General features: G+C 38.5%; 1 protein-coding gene across 1 annotated transcript in view; it reads right to left on the minus strand.

The window, feature by feature from the left end:
• The window catches only part of LOC129053299 (glutamate dehydrogenase 1, mitochondrial-like), a 40,195-nt gene extending 21,088 nt beyond the window's left edge, over window positions 1-19,107 (minus strand). The window contains 2 exon segments of the mRNA XM_054545370.1: window positions 6,574-6,937; window positions 19,062-19,107. Of these exon segments, the coding sequence (XP_054401345.1) occupies window positions 6,574-6,937; window positions 19,062-19,107 (410 nt within the window).
• Window positions 19,108-20,612: the final 1,505 nt, after the last annotated feature.

Genomic DNA, 20,612 nt, shown 5'->3' on the forward strand with positions numbered 1-20,612 from the left:
CCTAACTCTAACCCCTAAAGCTAACTTCATACCTCATCCTAAATACAACCTTAACTCTAACCATAATACTAAAACTCAAACCTTAAAAATGTAACCTAACACCTAACCAATATCCCTAATCAAATCTACTTCTAACTCTAATTCTAACCATACATTGAACATACCCCAACCTTAAAACCCTGACACTAACACTACTCCTAACTCTAACCCACAGCTCAAATGCAACTGCAATGATAGCTCTTAACACTAAAACCTAAACTCTAACTATGATCCTATACAATAAACTCTATCCCAAATTTAACCCTAAACCTAACCCCACCATAACACTAAACCTAAACCCTGACATTAGACCAAACCCTAACCCCTTCTCCTAACCCTAAACTGACTCTAATCCTAAACCTAATTGCTAAACAATAACTCTAAAAATAAAACTGAACCTTAAAACACTAACCATAAAGCTAAACTGAAACCCTAACCAGGACATGAAACCTAAACCCTAAACCCTAAACCAAATCTTTATTCCTCTCGTAACACTAACCCTAAACCCAAACCCTAACACTAATGCACTAACCCTCTTACCTTAACACTCACTGTTACCTCATCTTTCACCTTTGGTACTAACCCTAATCCTCACTATGATGTTAACCCAGAGCCTAACCCTACACTAACCCCAACCTCTAACTGTAAGCCTATTTCTTACCCTAAACCTAAACATAACCTGACCTTAAAACTAACATCTAATCCTTATTCTAACTCTAGTCTTAAACATAACACTAACTTTTACCCTGTCTTTAATCCTAATCCTAACCATAACCCTACTCCCACCACAACACTAACCTCTAATCCAATGCCAGAACTAACCCTCAATCTAAACTTATTTCTGCAATTGTAAACCCCTATCCCTAATCCCAAACTTTTATCCCATTCTTAATATTATCCTATAACCCTTCAAAAGAATTTTAAATATATCATCTGTGACTCTAATCTCTAACCCCTAATTCCCATAAGAGTACACTAAACCTTACCTATTATTAACTCCAATTGAAAATTGAATTAAACAGATGATATAACTGGGACAAAACTCTAAATGTTAATAAATATGATAATTAGAGACATGTTTAACCAAATAATAGTACATGAAATTTGCTACATGGGGAAGACATTATGCACCTCAATAATTACATTCATTTTTTAGAAAATTTAAGGTTTGTTTGTTTTTAACATTCTGAAGCCAACCCTTTTCAATATACCATGTAAACTAAATGATGGGAAAACAGTACATGTTTATCTCAACTGTTACAGAAAATACTTAAAGTTAGTTAACATATTAATGGTAAAACATCCAATAAACCGTGCTTCAAATTTCTTTCACATGATGAAATGTCTTTATGCAATACCCATAACAATCAGCGTCTGAATTTTTGGGAACAAAAGCTTTAAGACAAGGAGCACAGCACTGATGCTCACTTTCATCATTGTATTTGATACAGTACTAGATGTTCCATCCAAAATAATTGGAAAAGAAAAATATATATGAAGCTATTCATATGTGGAAAAATAAAAGTAAAACTATCTACTCATGGATCTCATGGCCTCATGTACAGAAAATCTTAAGAAAACAACAAGAAATAATAAAATCTAGTAAACAAATTAAACAAAATACAGTATAAAATACAATACACTAAAATCTATTTCTATACACTAGCAATAAACCATATGAAAATGAAATTAACACAATAATTTTATTTGTAAAAGCAACAAGCTGTGTGTCATCCAACTTCCTTGGAACGTACAGGATCATGCACCTAGGGGTGAAGGGTGGCCTTGGAGTGGAGTCTGTACTGCTATATTGGGACCCATGCTGCACTGTCCGTGGGGCCAAGAAGAAACCACTCAAACTCCGAAGGAGTCAAAGTAGCATCACTTAAGTACATAATGCATGAAGAGTAGAACATCTACAGTGGTTTTGAAAGCCCTAAAGCCACAATGTCAAATGGATATTTTCAGAGTCATAAATTTGTGGTAAAAGAGAACATGCGTGAACATCAGCAAAAATGAAAGTCATGTTGAGTGGCCCAGGTCATTTTTCTGAGAAGAAAAGCATTGAGGTTAATTTGGAGGAACCCCTTCACAAGTGCTGCCAAATCATGGACATATTTTACCTAAATATTTCACTACACCTACAGCTCCACAGAAATTTCTAAATTCCATTTCACCTGAAACTGTAGTAGAACTGTTGATGGCAGTAAACTTTCAAGATTGTACATAAATACAATTGATTGATAGGATAAAATAAATTATAATAAACTGTTAATTTTTTTCAGTGTTTAAGATCTGTAGTTCAGTTAGTATTTTTTATAGATAGCACAAGGTGTGTATACAAGGTAACTGTAAAATTAAATGCAAGGTATGTATGCAAGATAACTATAAAATTAATTGAAAAGAAGATTCTCTTGTGTTTTTTGCATAACACAATTGAATTTTTTTGCATTGTGAAAAAACTAATGACATTTTCACAGAGAAATAAACAAATATGCCAATTCATAGGTGATTTTGCCTTATCCTTAGAATGTGACTTTAAAATGACTAATGTTGACACATAAAATGATGAAAATTAGGTATAAATAAAAAATTACATTAATTACATGTTCATAGCTTATCCTAAAGATTGATTTTTGTTATTATTATTATTATTATACTTTAAGTTTTAGGGCACATGTGCACAATGTGCAGATTAGTTACATATGTATACATTTGCCATGCTGGTGTGCTGCACCCATTACCTCACCATATAGCCTTAGGAATATCTCCTAATGCTATCCCTCCCTCCTCTCCCCACCCACAACAGTCCCCAGAGTGTAATGTTCCCCTTCCTGTGTCCATGTGTTCTCATTGTTCAATTCCCATCTATGAGTGAGAACATGCGATGTTTGGTTTTTTATCCTTGCAATACTTTACTGAGAACGATGATTTCCAATTCCACCAATGTCCCTACAAAGGACATGAACTCATCATTTTTTGTGGCTGCATAGTATTCCGTGGCGTATATGTGTCACATTTTCTTAATCCAGTCTATCATTGTTGGCCATTTGGGTTGGTTCCAAGTCTTCGCTATTATAAGTAGTGCCGCAATAAACATACATGTGTATGTGTGTTTATAGCAGCAGGATTTATAGTCCTTTGGGTATATACCCAGTAATGGGATGGCTGGGTCAAATGATATTTCTAGTTCTAGATCCCTGAGGAATCATCACGCTGACTTCCACAATGGTTGAACTAGTTTACAGCCCCACCAACAGTGTAAAAATGTTCCTATTTCTCCACATCTTCTCCAGGATCTGTTGCTTCCTGACTTTCTTTTTTTTTCCCAACACACAGAAATGACACTTGTTTTTTTATTTTTTTCTTTCATTTTTCTTTTTTTTTTTTTTACTATTATTATACTTTAAGTTTTAGGGTACATGTGCACAATGTACAGGTTACTTACATATGTATATATGTGCCATGCTGGTGTGCTGCACCCGTTAACTCGTCATTTAGCATTAGGTATATCTCCTAATGCTATCCCTCCCCCTTCCCCCCACCCAACAACAGTCCTGAGAGTGTGATGTTCCCCTTCCTGTGTCCATTTGTTCACATTGTTCAATTCCCACAATTGAGTGAAAACATACGGTGTTTGGTTTTTTGTCCTTGAGATAGTTTGCTGTGAATGATGGTTTCCAGTTACATCCATGTCCCTACAAAGAATATCAACTCATCATTTTTTATGGCTGCATAGTATTCCATGGTGAATATGTGCCACATTTTCTTAATCCAGTCTATCTTTGTTGGACATTTAGATTGGTTCCAAGTCTTTGCTATTGTGAATAGTGTCACTATAAACATACGTGTGCATGTGTCTTTATACCAGCATGATTTATAGTCCTTTGGGTATATACCCAGTAATGGGATGGCTGGGTCAAAGGGTATTTCTAGTTTTAGATCCCTGAGGGATTGCCACACTGACTTCCACAATGGTTGAACTGGTTTACGGTCCTACCAACAGTGTAAAAGTTTTCCTATTTCTCCACATCCTCTCCAGCACCTGTTGTTTCCCGACTTTTTAATGATTGCCATTCTAACTGGTGTGAGATGGTATCTCATTGTGGTTTTGATTTGCATTTCTATGATGGCCAGTGATGATGAGCATTTTTTCATCTGTGTTTTGGCTGCATAAATGTCTTCTTTTGAGAAGTGTCTGTTCATATCCTCCACTCACTTTTTGATGGGGTTTGTTTGTTTTTTTCTTGTACATTTATTGGAGTTCATTGTAGATTCTTGATATTAGCCCTTTGTCAGATGAGCAGGTTGCAAAAATTTTCTCCCAGTCTGTGGGTTGCCTGCTCAATCTGATGGTAGTTTCTTTTGCTGTGCAGAAGCTCTTTAGTTCAATTAGATCCCATTTTGTAATTTTGGCTTTTACTGCCATTGCTTTTGGTGTTTTAGACATGAAGTCCTTGGCCATGGCTATGTCCTGAATGGTAATACCTAGGTTTTCTTCTTGGGTTTTTATGGTTCTAGGTCTAACATTTAAGTCTTTAATCCATCTTGAATTAATTTTTGTATAAGGTGTAAGGAAGGCATCCAGTTTCAACTTTCTACATATGGCTAGCCAGTTTTCAAGACTAATTTTTATCTAACCCTAACATAAACATTTTATTAATGCCTATAATCTCAGCACTTTTTGAGGCCAAGGCAGGCAGATCACCTGAGTACAGGCATTTGAGACATGTCCAGGCAACATGGCAAAGCTTTGTCTCTACCAAAAAATACAAAAAGATAGGCAGAGTTGATAGCTGAGTCTAAGGTGAAGGATCAGTTGATCTTCACAGCTAGAGGCTGCAGTGAGCCATGATGGAAATTCTGCACTCCAGGCTGGGAAAAAGAATGAGATCCTGTCTCAAAAAAAAAAAAAAAAAAAAAAAGAAGAATAGGAATAATTGCGGAAAATTTTATGTCCTGTGATAAACTTCAGTATTTTTTAATATTGTCTTCATTTTGTTTACTACTACAATTTAAGAAATTTACTTAGAAACAATTTTGGAAAGTTACTAGGTACAATATTTGAAGAAGCAACAGAACTATACACAGATGGTCAACAAGTCAGCTATATGACTTACAAGCAAATCATCTCTAAGAACTTTAAAAACAGAAAGAATAAAAAATCTGGCAAGGTGTGGTGGCTTAGATTTTTTAGTGTTTTTTTTTTTTTAATTTAAGAAATCCCTTTTTCTCTTAGACTAATTATAATGTATAACAATTTATTGGTTATAATTTTGTAAATAGAAGTGAGACATTGTAAAAAAAAATTAACTCTCCAGTCCCCCCACCCACCACAGTCATCTGAATGGACCCCACCTTTTGACCAAGGGCATTCCAAAAGTGGTCCAGTTCCCGACAGGAAAGAGGGACACACATGATTCATTACATGCTCCTCCCTTTTGAACTTTAGAAAAAGTTGATCATCATTAACAGCAACACATACCTTAAGTCTGATAAGCAATATTTACCTTCTATTCTCTCAAGCCTGCTACATGGAGTATTCATCATCATGATAAAACTTTGGTCTCTACAGCCCTTACTATTTATTGTAACCCAGTCATTCCTATCTTCTGATTTTAGGTTTTTAGGTAATAACTTAACTCTTTCAGACAACTGCCAATGAAAACATATTAAAATCTACCCGTAACTTGAAAGTCCATCCCCGCACCATCGCTGTTTCCAAGTTGTCCATCCTTTCTCCACCAAACTAATGTACATCTTACATATGTTTGATTGATGTCTCCTGTCTCCCTAAAATGCATAAATATAGGCTGTTTACACACCACCTGTGGCACATGTTCTCAGGATCTCCTGAGTAGGGCTGTGTCATGGACAATTTGTCAATCATATTTGGCTCAGAATTCTTCAATTAATTTTATGGTATAATATTAAAATTTGATACTGTTAGTACATCTCACCTAATGTGGGATGTCAATCTTCATAAAATGGACATTTTCATCGCCATTAGAAATCCACTCTCAATTAAACTGTGACTGTCTCAGGAAAAGAAAATTGTTGCTAACCAGTCATATATCATATATTTAAACTTAAATAATAATTCAAGTTCTCATATACCTACTTAAAAATTTTTCTATATTGTTTGAACTACTTTAGTTCTCTAAGAAAAATGAGTCATTAAAGCAAGAAAAAAAGTGTTGTTGGAGGTTGTGATTTCTCCCCTGGCCTCAGCCAGTCATGGTGGTTCCACTCAGCGCCTCTCCTTTCTCTGTACCAGAATCTCCCACAGAAACAAGTTCAGATCATCTGCAAACCATACATTGGTAGCTGTGACAATGCGTGGTCACTGACTCACTCAAGGGACACTTTCGTATAGTCAGAATTGTAGGCTAAGGCTGGGAATTAAGGCTCAGGGCAGTGCCCCTCCTCAGTTCTGGGTGCGGCAGACACGGTGTCTTTTCCTCTCCTGGCCACTAGATGTCTGAATGCCATGTCCTCTCCTGGAGGGTGCCGAGGAGACGTTTTTATTCTCACCTGGTCATAGCACCAGATCTCTTGTAGCAACGGCCACTCCTGGACATGTACGGAAGAGAAAGAGGCTTCATCTTCATGGTGGACGCGACCCCAGGTGTGCCAAAGCCGCGACCACACTTGGGCGGGTCCTGAGATGAAGGAGGCTTAGTCTTCACCATGAACGTGCCACAGGTATCCCCAGGTACCCTGAAACAACGGCCTTTCTCCGGTGTGTCCTGAGGAGAAGGAAGCACTGTTGGAGGCACTGTGAAGACAGAGAGTTGGTTTGCGGGCTCTGCGGGCTCAGTGCCTAGGCTCCGTGCGCCCTCTGGTGGTACCCCGGGAAAATCTCTGAAATTCGGGGTGGGTTCATACAGGAGGTAATCTCAGGAAGTGGAAGTGAAATAGAGCCAACATTCCTATACCTGAATGGAGATAAAAAGAAGCAAAGAAGACGGGCAATAGATAAAACTCAATTGAGTTTTTGTATATCAGTAATAATGAATAGAAATCATTGGAATTTGAATATTAAAACATCACTTACAATACTACCCACAAAATTGAATCCATTAAGTATAAATGTAACAAAATATGCAAGATTCATTCAGTAAACAACAAGTCACCTTTGAGAGAAATCAAAAGAAATGTTAGTAAATGCAGAGAGGCCTGGCATGTTGGCAGATGCCTGTAATCCCAGCACTTTGGGAGGCTGCCACAGGCAGATCACTTGAGCCTAAGAGTTGGAGACCAGCCTGGGGAACAGGGTGAAATCCATCTCTACCAAAAATACAACGCCTGTAGTCCCAGCTACTTGAGTCATTGAAGTGGGAGAATCTCAGTGAGTTGAGATAGCAGCACTGCACTCCAACATGGGTGACACAACTCTTTTTCAATCAATCAATCAATAAACAGATGTTTCTCGTTCTGGAGAAGTACATTTATGATTATGGCAGCCTTATCCCAATCAAATTCCAGGTAAATATATCAACAAACTCTTCCTAAACCTAGAATAGATGAAATAAGACTGAAGAAGAACAAAGCTAAGGGACTTGCACATCTGGATATGAATACTTACACTAAAGCTAACGTAATAAAGAAGAGTGTGGCATTCATAATTTAATAGACAAGCAGATAAGTGGAAGAGAATAGATAGCCCCAAAACCGTCCCAAGTCAACTGATTTTGTCAAAAATGCAAAGCATATTCTTTGGAAGAGGCAAAGCTATTTCACAAGTGTCAAGAAAACTGCTGGAAACTAAATGGAAACCAATGAATATAGACAAAAATTTTACAGTTAAAAAATTAGTCAAAAATACCCATACATTAACTTTATTCAATGCAAAGTTGTAATTAGAAAATATCTTCATGGGTCTGGGTTTGGTAATGAGTTATTAGCAAGTCCATGAAAGAAAAAGAATGGATAATATGAACTTTATTGGAAGCTGAATTGTCTACTCTGTAAAACACCCTGTTGCCATTGGACATGGCAGTTCAAGCCCGTAATCTTAGCACTTTCGAAAGTCAAAGTGGACAGATCACCTGAGGACAGGAGGTCCAGATCAGCATCGTATACATGGTGAAATCACGTCTGTACTAAAAATACAAAAATTTAACTGGGATTTCTGGTGTGCGCCGGTAATCCTAGCTGCTCAGGAGTCTGAGCAAGGAGAATCCTTTGAACTTGGGATGTGGGGATTGCAGTGAGGCTAGATCTGGTCATTGAACTCCAGCCTTGGTGACAAAATGAGACTCCACGTCAAAAAAAATAAAAATCCGATAAAGGGAAACAAAAAGCCAGCCACAGGTAGAAAAATTTAGCAAACTCATCTGAAAAGTGACTTGTATGGACAATATACGAGGAAACTCTCAAACTCAAAAAGATAAGCAACCCAATTCCAAGGTAAAAACCTGAGTAGATACATCACTAAGGAAGATATAGAGATGGAAATCAGGCAGGCACGCCAAACACTGCTTGCTGAAAGCCTGCTGTTTCTGCTGAGGGCTGAGACTCCTAGCTATTCATGGGGAACAGCAGTGGCTGCCAGAGCGGCAGTGACTCCAAAGGCCGCCCCCACCTACCCCACTTCCATCCTTCCTCCAGGGTCCAAGAATCCTCAAGGCACTGGGCATCCTTTCCCAGAAAGAGCCTGAAGTTGGATATTTTGTTTCTCTGCTTTCCTTAAAGTTCTGGAGGCTGCCAAGTATCATTAGGTTGGAAGTTTTATTTTTATCATAAGAACCTTGCAGCACTGACAAGCATTAGGAGAGTTGGTTTTTAATCCACACTTGTCTTCATAAAGAGATAAAAGAATTGGCTCCAACTGCTTTTTAGTAAATTCTTTTAAAATGTTCGGTACAATATATTTTTATTTTGTTTCCCTGGAGACACAAAGCACAGACAAATTATAAAGTAAAAACCAAATAGGGAGTAATCATGAATTCATGGATACTATTTAGTCTGTCATTTAACCTGACTTTTTAAAATTATAATTTAACTTCTAGGATACATGTGCAGAACAGGCAGATTTGTTACATTGGTGTACATGTGACACAGTGGTTTGCTGCACCCATCAACCCCTCATCTAAGTTTTAAGTCCTGCATGCATTAGGTATTTGTCCTAATGATCTCCTTCCACTTACCCCCTACTCCCTGACAGGCTCCATTGTGTCTTCATTGTTCCATTCCCACTTATGAGTTAGAACAGGTAGTGTTTGCTTTTCTGTTCCTATGTTAGCTTGCTGAGAATGATTGCTTCCAGCTTCATTCATGTCCCTGAAAAGGACATGAACTTATTCTTTTTCATGGCTGCATAGTATCCCATGGTATATATGTTCCATATTTTCTTTATCCAGTCCATAATTGATGGGCATTTGGGTTTGTTCCATGTCTTTTTTGCGTCTGAATCGTGCTGCAATAAACATATGTGTGCATGTTTCCTTATGTAGAATGATTTATAATCCTCTTATGGTATACAACATAATGGGATTGCTGGGTCAAATGGTATTTCTGGTTATAGATCATTGAAGAATCACCACACTGTCTTCCCGAATGATTGAACTAATTTACACTCCCACCAGCAGTATAGAGCATTCCTTTTTCTCCACATCTTCACCAGCATCTGTTGTTTCCTGACTTTTTAATGGTCACCATTCTGACCGGTGTGAGATGGTATCTCATTGTCCTTTTGATGTGCATTTCTCTAATGACCAGTGATGCAGAGCTTTTTTTATACACGTTTGTTGGCTGATTAAATGTCTTCTTTTGAGAATTGTCTGTTCATCTCCTTTGCCCACTTTTTGATGGGTTTTTTTATATTGTTGTATATTTTTAAAAAATTCTTGTGGCTTTTGAATTGTAGACCTTTTTCAGATAGATAGGTTGAAAAAATGTTCTCACATTTTGTATGTCACCTGTTCACTCTGATGATATTTTCTTTTGCTGTGGAGAAGCTCTTTAGATTAGTTAGGTCCTATTTGTCAATTTTGCATTGTGTTGCAATTGTTTTTTGGTTTTTTTGTCATGAAGGCTTTGCCCATGCCTATATCCTGAATGGTAATTTCTTGATTTTCTTCTAGGGCATTTAGGGTTTTAGGTTTTATGTTTAAGTCTGTTAATTCATCTTGAGTTAATTATGTGGTGTGAGAAAGGGATCTAGTTTCAGGTTTGTGTGTATGGTGAGCCAGTTTTCCCATATCAGGGAATTCTTCCCCAGTTGCTTGTTTTTGTCAGGCTTGTCAAAGATCAGATCACTGTAGATGTGTGAATTACTTTAAGCAGTATGGTCATTTTCATGATATTTATTCTTCTTACCCGTGAACACGATTTTTTTTTTTTTTTTTTTTTTTTTTTTTTTTTTGGTGTCCTCTCATTTCTTTGAATGGTGGTTTGTAGTTCTCCATAAAGGAGTCCTTCGTGTTCCTTGTAATTTTTACTCTTAGTTATTTTATTTTCTTTGGAGCAATTGTGAATTTGAGTTCATTCATGATTTGACTCTCTGTTTGTCTATTATTGGTGTATAGAAATTCTTGTGATTTTTGCACATTGATTTGGTAGTCTGAGATTGCTGGAGTTGCTTATAAGCTTAAGCAAACTCATACAAAAGACAAGTTTCTTGTCTATTGTTGAGGAGTTTTAGAGGTGAGATAATGGGGTATTCTAAATATACGACTATGTCCTCTAAAAACAGGGAAAACTTGATTTCCTTTATTTTTATCTGAATATCCTTTATTTGTTTCTCTTGCCCGATTGCCCTGGGCAGAACTTTCAATTCAGTGTTGAATAGGAGTGGTGAGAGAAGCCATCCTTGTCTTGTGCCTTGTGTTTTGTGTTTTCAAAGGAAATGTTTCCAGCTGTTGCCCATGCAGTATAATATTGCCTATGTGTTTCTCACAAACAGTTCTCTTTAGTTTTTGATACATTCCATCAATACCTGGTAAATTGAGTGTTTTCAGTAGGAAGGGATATTGAATTTTATCTAAGGCCTTTTCTGCATCGATAGAGAAAATTATGTGGTTTTTGTCATTGGTTCTCTTCACGTGATGAATTACGTTTGTTGATTTGTGTATGTTGAAACCAGCCTTGCTGGTTGGAGCTGATCTGATCATGATGGATAAGCTTTTTGATGTGTTGCTGGATTCAGTTTGTGAGTATTTTATTGTGAATATTCACGTTGATGTTCATTGGGGATATTGGCCTTTTTTTTTTTATGTCTCTGACAGGTTTTGGTATTAAGATGATGCTGGCCTCTTAAAATAATTTCAGGGGGAGTCCCTCTTTTTCTATTGTTGGAATAGTTTCAGAAGGAAATAGCACCAGCTTTTCTTTGTACGTCTGCTAGAAGTCAGCTGTGAATCTGTCTGGTCTGGGCATTTTATGGTTGGTAGGCTATTAATTACTGCCTCAACTTTAGAATCTGTTGGTCTCTTCAGGGATTCTAATTTTTCCTGGTTTAGTCTTTTAGAAGTGTGTTTGTCAAGGAGTTTATTTATTTCTTCTAGATTTTTTGCTTTATTTACATAGAGGGGTTTAGAGTATTCTCTGATGGTAGTTTATATTTATGTGGGATCAGTGGTTACATCCCCATTATCTTTTTTTACTATGTCTAATTGATTCTTCTCTTTTTTTCTTTATTAGTCTGGCTAGCAGTGTATCTATTTTGTTAATTTTTACAAAAAAAAAAAAAAAAACACTCCTGGAGTCATGAATTTTTTGAAGGGTTTTCCTGTCTCTATCACCTTCAGTTATGTTCTGAACTCAGTTATTTCTTTTTTTGTCTCAGCTTTTGGATTTGTTTGTCCTTGCTTCTCCAGATCTTTTTCTTTCTTTCTTCTTCATTTTTTTTTTCTTTTTGAGAAGCTGTCTTGCTCTGCCATGCACACTGGAGTGGAGTGGTGCTACCTCAGCTCACTGTGGCTTTTATCTTTTGGGTTCAAGAGATTATCTCAACTCAGCTTCCCAAGTATCCTGTATTACAGCTGTGTGCCCCCATGCCAGGCTCCTTTTCTTTTCTTTTTATTTTCTGCGGAGATGGAGTTTCACCATGTTGGTTGGCTAAGCTGGTCTTGAACACTTGAACTCAGGTGACCTGCCTGGCACAACATCCCAATGTGCTGAAATATCAGGCATGAGCCACTATGTCTGTCCCTCTAGTTTTTTTCATTGTGATTTTATGGTGTTGATTTTAGATCTTTCCCACTTTTGATGTGGGCATTTAGTGCTATAAATTTCTCTCTTAAAACTGTTTTAGCTGTGTTCTAGAGATTGTGGTAGGTTGTGTCTTTGTTCTTATTGATTTCAAACAACTTTTTTCTTTCTTTCTTAATTTTGTTATTTACCCAGTGGTCAAACAGAAGCAGGTTTTACAGTTCCCATGCAATTGTGCTGTTTTGAGTAACTTTCTTAATCTGAGTTCTAATTTTATTCCACTCCGGTGTGAGACACTGTTTGTTTGCATATCCGTTCTTTTGCATTTGCTGAGGAGTGTTTTACCTCCAATTATGTGGTCAATTTTACAATAAGTGCTACGTGGTGATGAGAAGAATGTATATTCTGTTGATTTGGCATGGAGACATCTACAGATGTCTATTAGCTCTACTTGGTCAAGGCTGAATTCCCTTCCTGAGTATTCTTGTTAAAATTCTGTCTCATTTATCTGTGTAATATTGATAGTGGGGTGTTAAAGTCTCCTGTTACAATTGTGTGTGAGTCTAAGTCTCTGTAAGTCTCCAAGAACTTGCTTTTTAATCTGAGTGCTCCTGTATTAGGTTCATAGATATTTAGGATTGTTAGCTCTGCTTGTTGAATTGATTCCTTTACCATTATGCAATTCTGTTCTTTGTCTTTTATGATCTGTGTTGGCTTAAATTTTGTCTTAGGATAGACTACAACTTCAACCCCTGCATTTTTTTTTTTAACTTTCCATTTGCTTGGTAAATATTCCTCCATCCCTTTATTTTGAGCCAATGTGTGTCTTCACCCATGAGATGGGTCTCCTGAATATAGCACACTGAAGAGTCTTGACTCTTTATACAATTTGCCTGTCTCTGTACTTTAATTGGCAAATTTATTTCATTTACATTTAAGGTTAATATTCTTAAGTGTCAATTTGATCCTGGCATGGCAATGCTAGCTGGTTGTTTTGCATATTAGTTGATCCGCTTTCTTCATAGTGTTGTTGTTCTTTATAATTTGCTATTTTTTTCAATGGTGAGTACCGGTTTTCTTTTGTTTTGTTTTTTGAGACAGACTCTCACTCTGTCATCCAGGCTGGAGTGCAGTGGTGTGAACTCGGCTCACTGAAAAGTCCCGCCATTCTGACTCAGCCCCCTGAGTCTGAGTAGCTGGGACTATCGGCACCCACAAACACAGCCGGCTGATTTTTTTGTATTTTTAGTAGTGACGTGGTTTCGCTGTGTTAGCCAGGATGGTCTCCAGCTCCTGACCTCATGATCCTCCTGGCTATGCCTCCCAAAGTGCTGGGATTACAGGTCTGAGCTTCTGCACCAGGTGAGTACTGGTATTTTATTTCCATATTTAGTGCTTTCTTCAGGAACTCTTCTAAGGCAGGCATGGTGGTGACAAAACCATCTACATTTTGTTGTCTGTAATAATTTTATTTTTCTTTTGCTTATAAAGCTTTCTTGGGCTCAATATAAAATTCTAGGTTGAAATGGTTTTTCTTTAGGATTGTTTTATATTGGACTCCACTCTGTTTTGGCTTGCAGAGTTTCTGCAGAGAGATCCTCTGTTAGTCTGATGGGTTTCCCTGTGTAGGTAACCTGACCTGTCTCTCTGGCTGTCCTTAAGATTTTTTCTTTTTGTTCAACCTTGGAGAATCTGACAGTTATATGTCTGTTACTCCTCTCAAGGAGTATATTAGGGTGTTATCTGTATTTCCTGAAATTGAATGTTGGCCTGTCTTGTTCCATTTGTGAAGTTCTCCTGGGTAATGACTTGAAGTGTGTTTTCAAACTTGGTTCCATTTTTCCCCATCACTTTCAGGTACACCAATCAATTATAGATTTGGTCTTTTGACATGGTCTCACATCACTTGAAGGCTTTGTTTTTTGCTTTTCTTTCATTTTTCTCTAATCTTGTCTTCATGCTTTATTTCATTAAGTTGATCTTGAATCTCTGATACTCTTTTTTCCTCTTCATTGATTCAGCTATTAATACTTGTTTTTGCTTCACAATGTTTCTTGCACTGTGTTTTTTAGCTCTATGAGTTAACATATGTTCTTCTCTAAACTGGTTATTTTACTTAGCAGCTTATGTAACATTTTATCAAGGTTCTTACCTTCCTTGCATTGATTTAGAACATACTCCTTTAGCTCAGAGAATTTTGTTATTACTGACCTTCTGAAGCCTACTTCTGCCAACTCATCTTCCTCATTCTGCATTCACATTTGTGCCCTTGCTGGAGAGGAGTTGCAATGATTTGGAGGAGAAGAGGCATTCTAGTTTTTTCAATTTTCAGCTCTTTTGGCTGGCTATTCCTTATTTTTCGTGGATTTATCTACCTGTGATTTTTGATCCTGAATGTCTTTGGATTGGGATTTTGTGTGAGTGTCTTTTTGTTGATGTTGATGTTACTGTTTCCTGTTTGTTAGTTTTTCTTCTAACAGTCAGGTCTCTCTTCTACAGATCTGCTACAGTTTGCTTCTCTACCTCAGATGCTGTTTGCCTGGGTATCACCATATGAAGTTGCACAACAGCAATGATTGGAATATTTCTCCCAGTGCGATACCTGGCTGATGCCAGCCACAGCTCTTCTGTACGAAGTGTCTTTTGACCCCTGCTGGAAGGGGTCTTCTAGTCAGGAAGCACATTCATCAGGTGCACACTTGAAAAGCCAGTCTGTCCCTGTGCAGAGATTGAGCACTGTCCTGGGAGATACACTGCTCCCTTCAGAGCAAGCAGGCAGGAATGTTTAAGTCTGCTGAAGTTGCACTTACAGCCATCCCTTTTTCCAGGTGTTCTGTCCCAGGGAGATGGGAGTTTTACATATAAGCCCCTGACTCAGGCTGCTGCCTTTCTTTCAGAGATGCCCTACCCAGTGAGGAGGAATCTAGAAAGCCAATGTGGCCACAGCTGCTTTGCATGCTTCTGTGAGTTCCATGCAGTCCAAAGTTCCTGGCAGTTTTCTTAACACTCTGAGGGGAAATCCTTATGCTCAAGTCTCAGTAATGGTGGTCAACCCTCTCCCAACCAACCATGATCAGTCTAGGTTGACTTCAGGCTTCTTTGTGGGTAGTGAGAACTTGAAGACATTGGATATCAGCTGGCTGTTGTCCATGGGATTGGGGCCTGCTCAGTGAGACCACTTAGCTCCCTGGCTTCAGCCCCTTTCCAGAGGGGTTAGTGGTTCTGTGTCACTGGTGTTCCACATGCCACTGGGGTACAAAAATTATTTTGCAGCTAGCTCAGTATCTGTGAAAGCAGTCACCCAGTTTTGTGCTTGAAACCCAGGTCTGTGGTTATGAAAGCGCACTAGGGAATCTCCTGGTCTTTGCATTGTAAAAACCATGGAAAACTGCAGGTTATGGGCTTGATAGCACAGCCCCCAATTGCTTTCCTTGGTTAAGGGAGGAAGTTTTCAGCTCCTTGCACTTCCTGAGTAAAGCAACACTCACCCTACTTCTGCTTGCCTTTTGTGGGCTGCATTCAATGTCTAACCACTTCCAGTGACCTGATCTGGGTAACTCAGGTGGAAATGCAGAAATCACCTGTCATTTGTCTTCATCTTGCTGGGAGCTGTAGACCAGAGTTGTTACTTTTCAACCATATTGCCAGATGCTCATCACCTTTTCTTCTTATTTAAAGTGTGCACTGCTGAAATTATGAGAAATTTCACTTGTAATGTCTCAAAGCCAAAGGGAAAAGAACAGTGAGAAATGTTTTAATATATTAATCTCTGTCTTCAAATGTCAATGGAAAGCAGTGCCACGTTGCGAAAGGTGAAGAAAAATGAATAGACCAAAAACATGTGATTTCACATTTTCATTTACTTTTGAAAAAGCAGATTTAAGAAGGTAAACCTCAAGATTTCTAATCTCTATCAAGTATTAAGCATTGTGAAGTATGCACTAAAATTGAAATCAATGATTTCTTCAATTTTCACAGAAACGAATTTGTACTCTAGAAATTCCTGTTGTTGCTTTGATATCTGTGGGGTTTCAGTCAAGATGGTGGGCAAAATTAGCAGATGCAAGCCTTCTTGCAAGGCCTAGCGGGTTGGCACAAGCCCCAGTAATAAACTTGCCTGAAAATGGCCTTTTCCCTTTAGTTAAGTAAGTTAGAATAGAAACAAATGAATATGGGGTGTTTATCTAACTAGCTTGCTTACTCATGTGGTCCTAAGTTTAATCTTTGACTTAGTACAGTGCTAGATTGCTTTCTAATTGGGAAGTCCAAACTGTCAATTACCCTTTAGTGGTGTTGACTTCAGCCTTGGTCAATTAATCTTTACTAAATTAATGCGAGTCTCACTAGCTGGTTGGGGCCATAGTCAAAGCTCTGCAGTGAGCAGAGGCCACACCACTGCACTCCAGCCTGGGCCACAGAGCAAGACTCCGTTTGAAAAAAATAAAAGGTTCCTACTCACTCTAGGAAAGAAGAGTCTTGTTTTGTTCCACATGGAACTATTTCAGGACCAGTTCTCAGGAAGCCTTTATTGTATGTGTTAAAAGAAACATAACATAAATTTTACTAATCTAACATTTTTACATGTATAGGTAAGTGGCATTAAGTATGTTTATGTTATTTTGCAACCATCAGCATCATTTCACATTCTCACCAGCAACACACAAGGGTTCTGTTTTCTCCACAAACACTCCAACTCTCCCTTTTACCAAAAAAAAAAAAAAAAAGGACATTCTAGTGGGTATAAAATAATCCCTCTCCTGCCCCACTGATGCCTGTTTAAATATCTATAACACACCGACTGGCCATTTCAAGCTACAGGTCACTTTTTCTATTCTGCCTATCCAGACACCCAGTGATCAGTGATGTCTACTCAGGGTTTACAAGGTCTTCTGCATCTTGCTCTTTTGTAATCCAGACCTCACATATAATATCCATGCATTGTTCCACTTAAATAAAGGGAAATTAACATTTTCTGAGCACCACTATGTGCAGATGACTTGCTCAGGTGAACTCACAGTAACTCTGCCAGGTATGGGTAGTCCAACATGTAGAGAAAAAGGCCAGGATAGGGTGATTGAGTGACTCACTTTCAATCACACAGCTTCCAAGTAACTTCAGGTTCCAACCCCTTGCCAGGTCTCCAGTTGTCATTTAGAAAAAGTTGGTGAGTCACTTCAACACATGTCCAGGCCACACCCAGTCTTCTTTCTATCAATGAAGATGAGCTCCAGGGACAAGGGGTGACAAGACACACCCAGTCATCTTTCTTCCATTCAGAGCTATTGTGGGTATTTGATACTCATCAGGAACACTCTCTTATCCCAAAACCCTCTCATACATAGGATGTTTCAAGGGCAATGTGTTACACATGGGTCACAGAAGGCAACTTTAGTGAGGGAATCAAAGCCATGACATGGAGAAGGAGCTGGTGATTCCAAGTGTAAAGGAAGGGTGGTATGCTAAGAAGTTATTGCCCTTGAGGGTGAAGGAGACAAGATGTTAGTATGACTAAATCAGATGGAGCAAGACAGAAATCAGGGAATGGACCAAACACTTAGCACAAGGGTCAGTGGTTCCTTAGCAAGGTCGAAGCAGACCTACCATGACATGATGTGGCCACTGCACTCCTAGGAATGAACGATGAGAAATGAAGGCAAATTTACAGGCTACATACATAAATACATTTTCAAGACATCCTTATACACAATGTTCCCAAACCAGGAGCTCCCAAATGCCCATACACAGAAGAAGGGTGAACAAGCTGTGGCACATCCACACCATGGCATGTGGTTCAGCATGAAAAGGAATGGACTGTTTATGCACTCAGAACAGAGTGACTCTGAAAGTGGTTCTGCTAAGTAAAAGAAGCCAGATCAGAATGATGCACATAGACCCAAGTACATACTCTATTTACATGTAATTCTATAAAATACCTGCTAAATTTTAGTCAAAGAAGCAAATCTGTGATCTGAGATTGGCCAGAGAGAGATTGTTATTGCGGGGAGGAAGGTATGTTTTCATGACCTTCATTGCACTTCTGGTCTTTCGGTGAATGAAATACTCACATGGAGAAAACCACCAGTTCTTCTATCTGCACATGTGCAGTTTACCGTATGCCAATCACACTTCAACGAAGCTGTTTTTAAATAAGGAATCACCGTCTGAAGCTTAGAATATGGATGAGCAGGAGGTCTGAGAAGGCAGATTTTTTTCTTTTCCTAATTTATGAGGCTGTACAATGAGAATTAAGTTGGCACTGAGCTCATAAACAGAACAGGCATGAGAGGAAGGCTCACACAGTCCTTCCTTCTGCACAGAAGAGTGACCATCTAACATAGTACCCGGCTACCCCTGAGGACCTTTATAGGTCAAAGTGACTTTCCTGTCCTTGTGTCTATTTTCTGATATTTCCTCTTACATGCAGAATCTTACGTGCCCTCTGATGTAGAGGAAATGATGTTCAAGTTCTAATATGAACATTCTGGTTCCATCACAGTAGAGAAATGGGTTGCATTGTCTCTCTTTAAGACAAAGAGAAGGGAAAAGCCATGAGCACAATGTCCATGGTTGTGCAAGTCAGATTGCAAGTGGAGGAAGAGCATCGCCATGCCAAGGCAGCAGCAGGACAACTGAAGGTGAAGGTTACTGCAGAGGAAACAAGGAAGCTTAGGGATTCCCAGAGGAAATCATCCTTCCCATGTGTAGACCCCTGGATTGATGGCCAGCTCCTCTTGTCCCAATGTGAAATGAGCTTGTAAACATCCCTATTTCAGCCTAAGTACTAATTGCACAGGCAAACATGAGTGTTCAACAGTTTTTAAAACTGCAAAAAATAAAAGACATATATGATCAAACACACAACTCACCTCCAGAGAAACGAGTCTTTAAGTTCCTTTTTCCTTCTGACCCCATGCCCTCCGTTCAAGGAAATTTCAGAATGCATGCTCCCTGTAGTCTCAAAGAAGTATAAAATATTGCATCCATAGAAAGTAACAAAATTTAGGAAGATAATAAGAAAATTCTGAGATTAGGAAAGACAGCTTGAAATTCTCTTAAAATGTGTAACTATCAAAAAATGGAAGACAGAATCTACAAAATATTTCAAAAGCACATACAACTAAAAAAATGAACCATAAGAAAAGTGGTTAGCTCTCTGGGAGATGAGTCACCGAGTTGCAGTAGTGAAAGAGCATTTGACATGTAAAAACCCAGGGAGGCAGTTATGAAAGCCCTTGAAATGACAGCTCCATCCCAGGCCTAGAGAGATGTTGGTTAGGTGGGAACAGGAAAAAGGAAGGCATCCAGCAGTGACTTTTCAGATGGGAGGTTAGAAATGAGGGAAGATGTTAAGGATGTGATAAAAGGAGACAATTTAATTTTAAATAGAAAGAGAGAAGAAAAGGAATAGAAACTTCAAGAAAATAGAGAGCTAAAGAACAAATGTGTATATACCCATAGAACAACAAAATGTGTGTGTGAATTCACAGTGATAATATACTTCCTACAAGAGGAAAGTCACAAGATTCTATTGTATTGGATCAACAAAATATATATATATATATATAAATATTTATATTCTATAGTTACTTACAATTTCAATGATAACTAAGAAAGAAACTAAAATCATGGCATTCCTATAATTGGCTGAGGGTGGAGGAAAGGTGGGAATGTAAGAAACTCGGTTGTCCTCTGTGGTACCTGGTTGTTAACAGGTAGTTCAGGTGACTAGAGTGAGGTGTACATGGTGGCAGCTCCTTCTATGTTACTCTTGGCTCACGTCTGTATTTTTCAGTCATGTGTATATATTTTTATTTTCAAAATAAAATATATGAGAAATAATATATGGTATCAGAGACTCAAGGAACAGTCTCTGTTCCAGGTGTACTTGTTCCAAGTCTAATTAAATGTCACAGATTCCAGCAGAAAATCCTGGCTCTACCCACACTTCCACTCCCTCAAACAAGACCCAAATAATCACCAGATCCAACTCAAAAACTCAAGATCTTTCCAAAGCAGATCCACATGTAGGCATCACCAATGGTATCAATAGACACAACCACAGAGGTGTCTGCAGTGTGCATCATGAAGTCCAGCCCCTAACTGTAGACCAACTTCCCAGTCTGGAAGGAAATTTCCTTAGAGGATGCCAGTTCTAGTGCCATCAACCACGACTCAGGTGCAGCCATAGAGTGGTCCAGAATGTTACTGTAAGCAGCCAGAAGGCAGATGAAAGGAGCAAGAAAGATGAGAGGAAGGGCGGTGACAACATGGTTGGGCCCCTACTGGTACATCTCATTACCCTGCAGTGGCCTGGGGGACACAAAGCACACCTTATTTTGGTGGGCAGAGGCTCTCTCGGGTCAGAGTAGTACGACTTGGAAAGAAACTGAAGACAAGCTGAGGAATGTGGTTTCCTG

Source organism: Pongo abelii, chromosome Y (assembly GCF_028885655.2).
Source record: "Pongo abelii isolate AG06213 chromosome Y, NHGRI_mPonAbe1-v2.0_pri, whole genome shotgun sequence".
NCBI lineage: Eukaryota > Metazoa > Chordata > Mammalia > Primates > Hominidae > Pongo > Pongo abelii.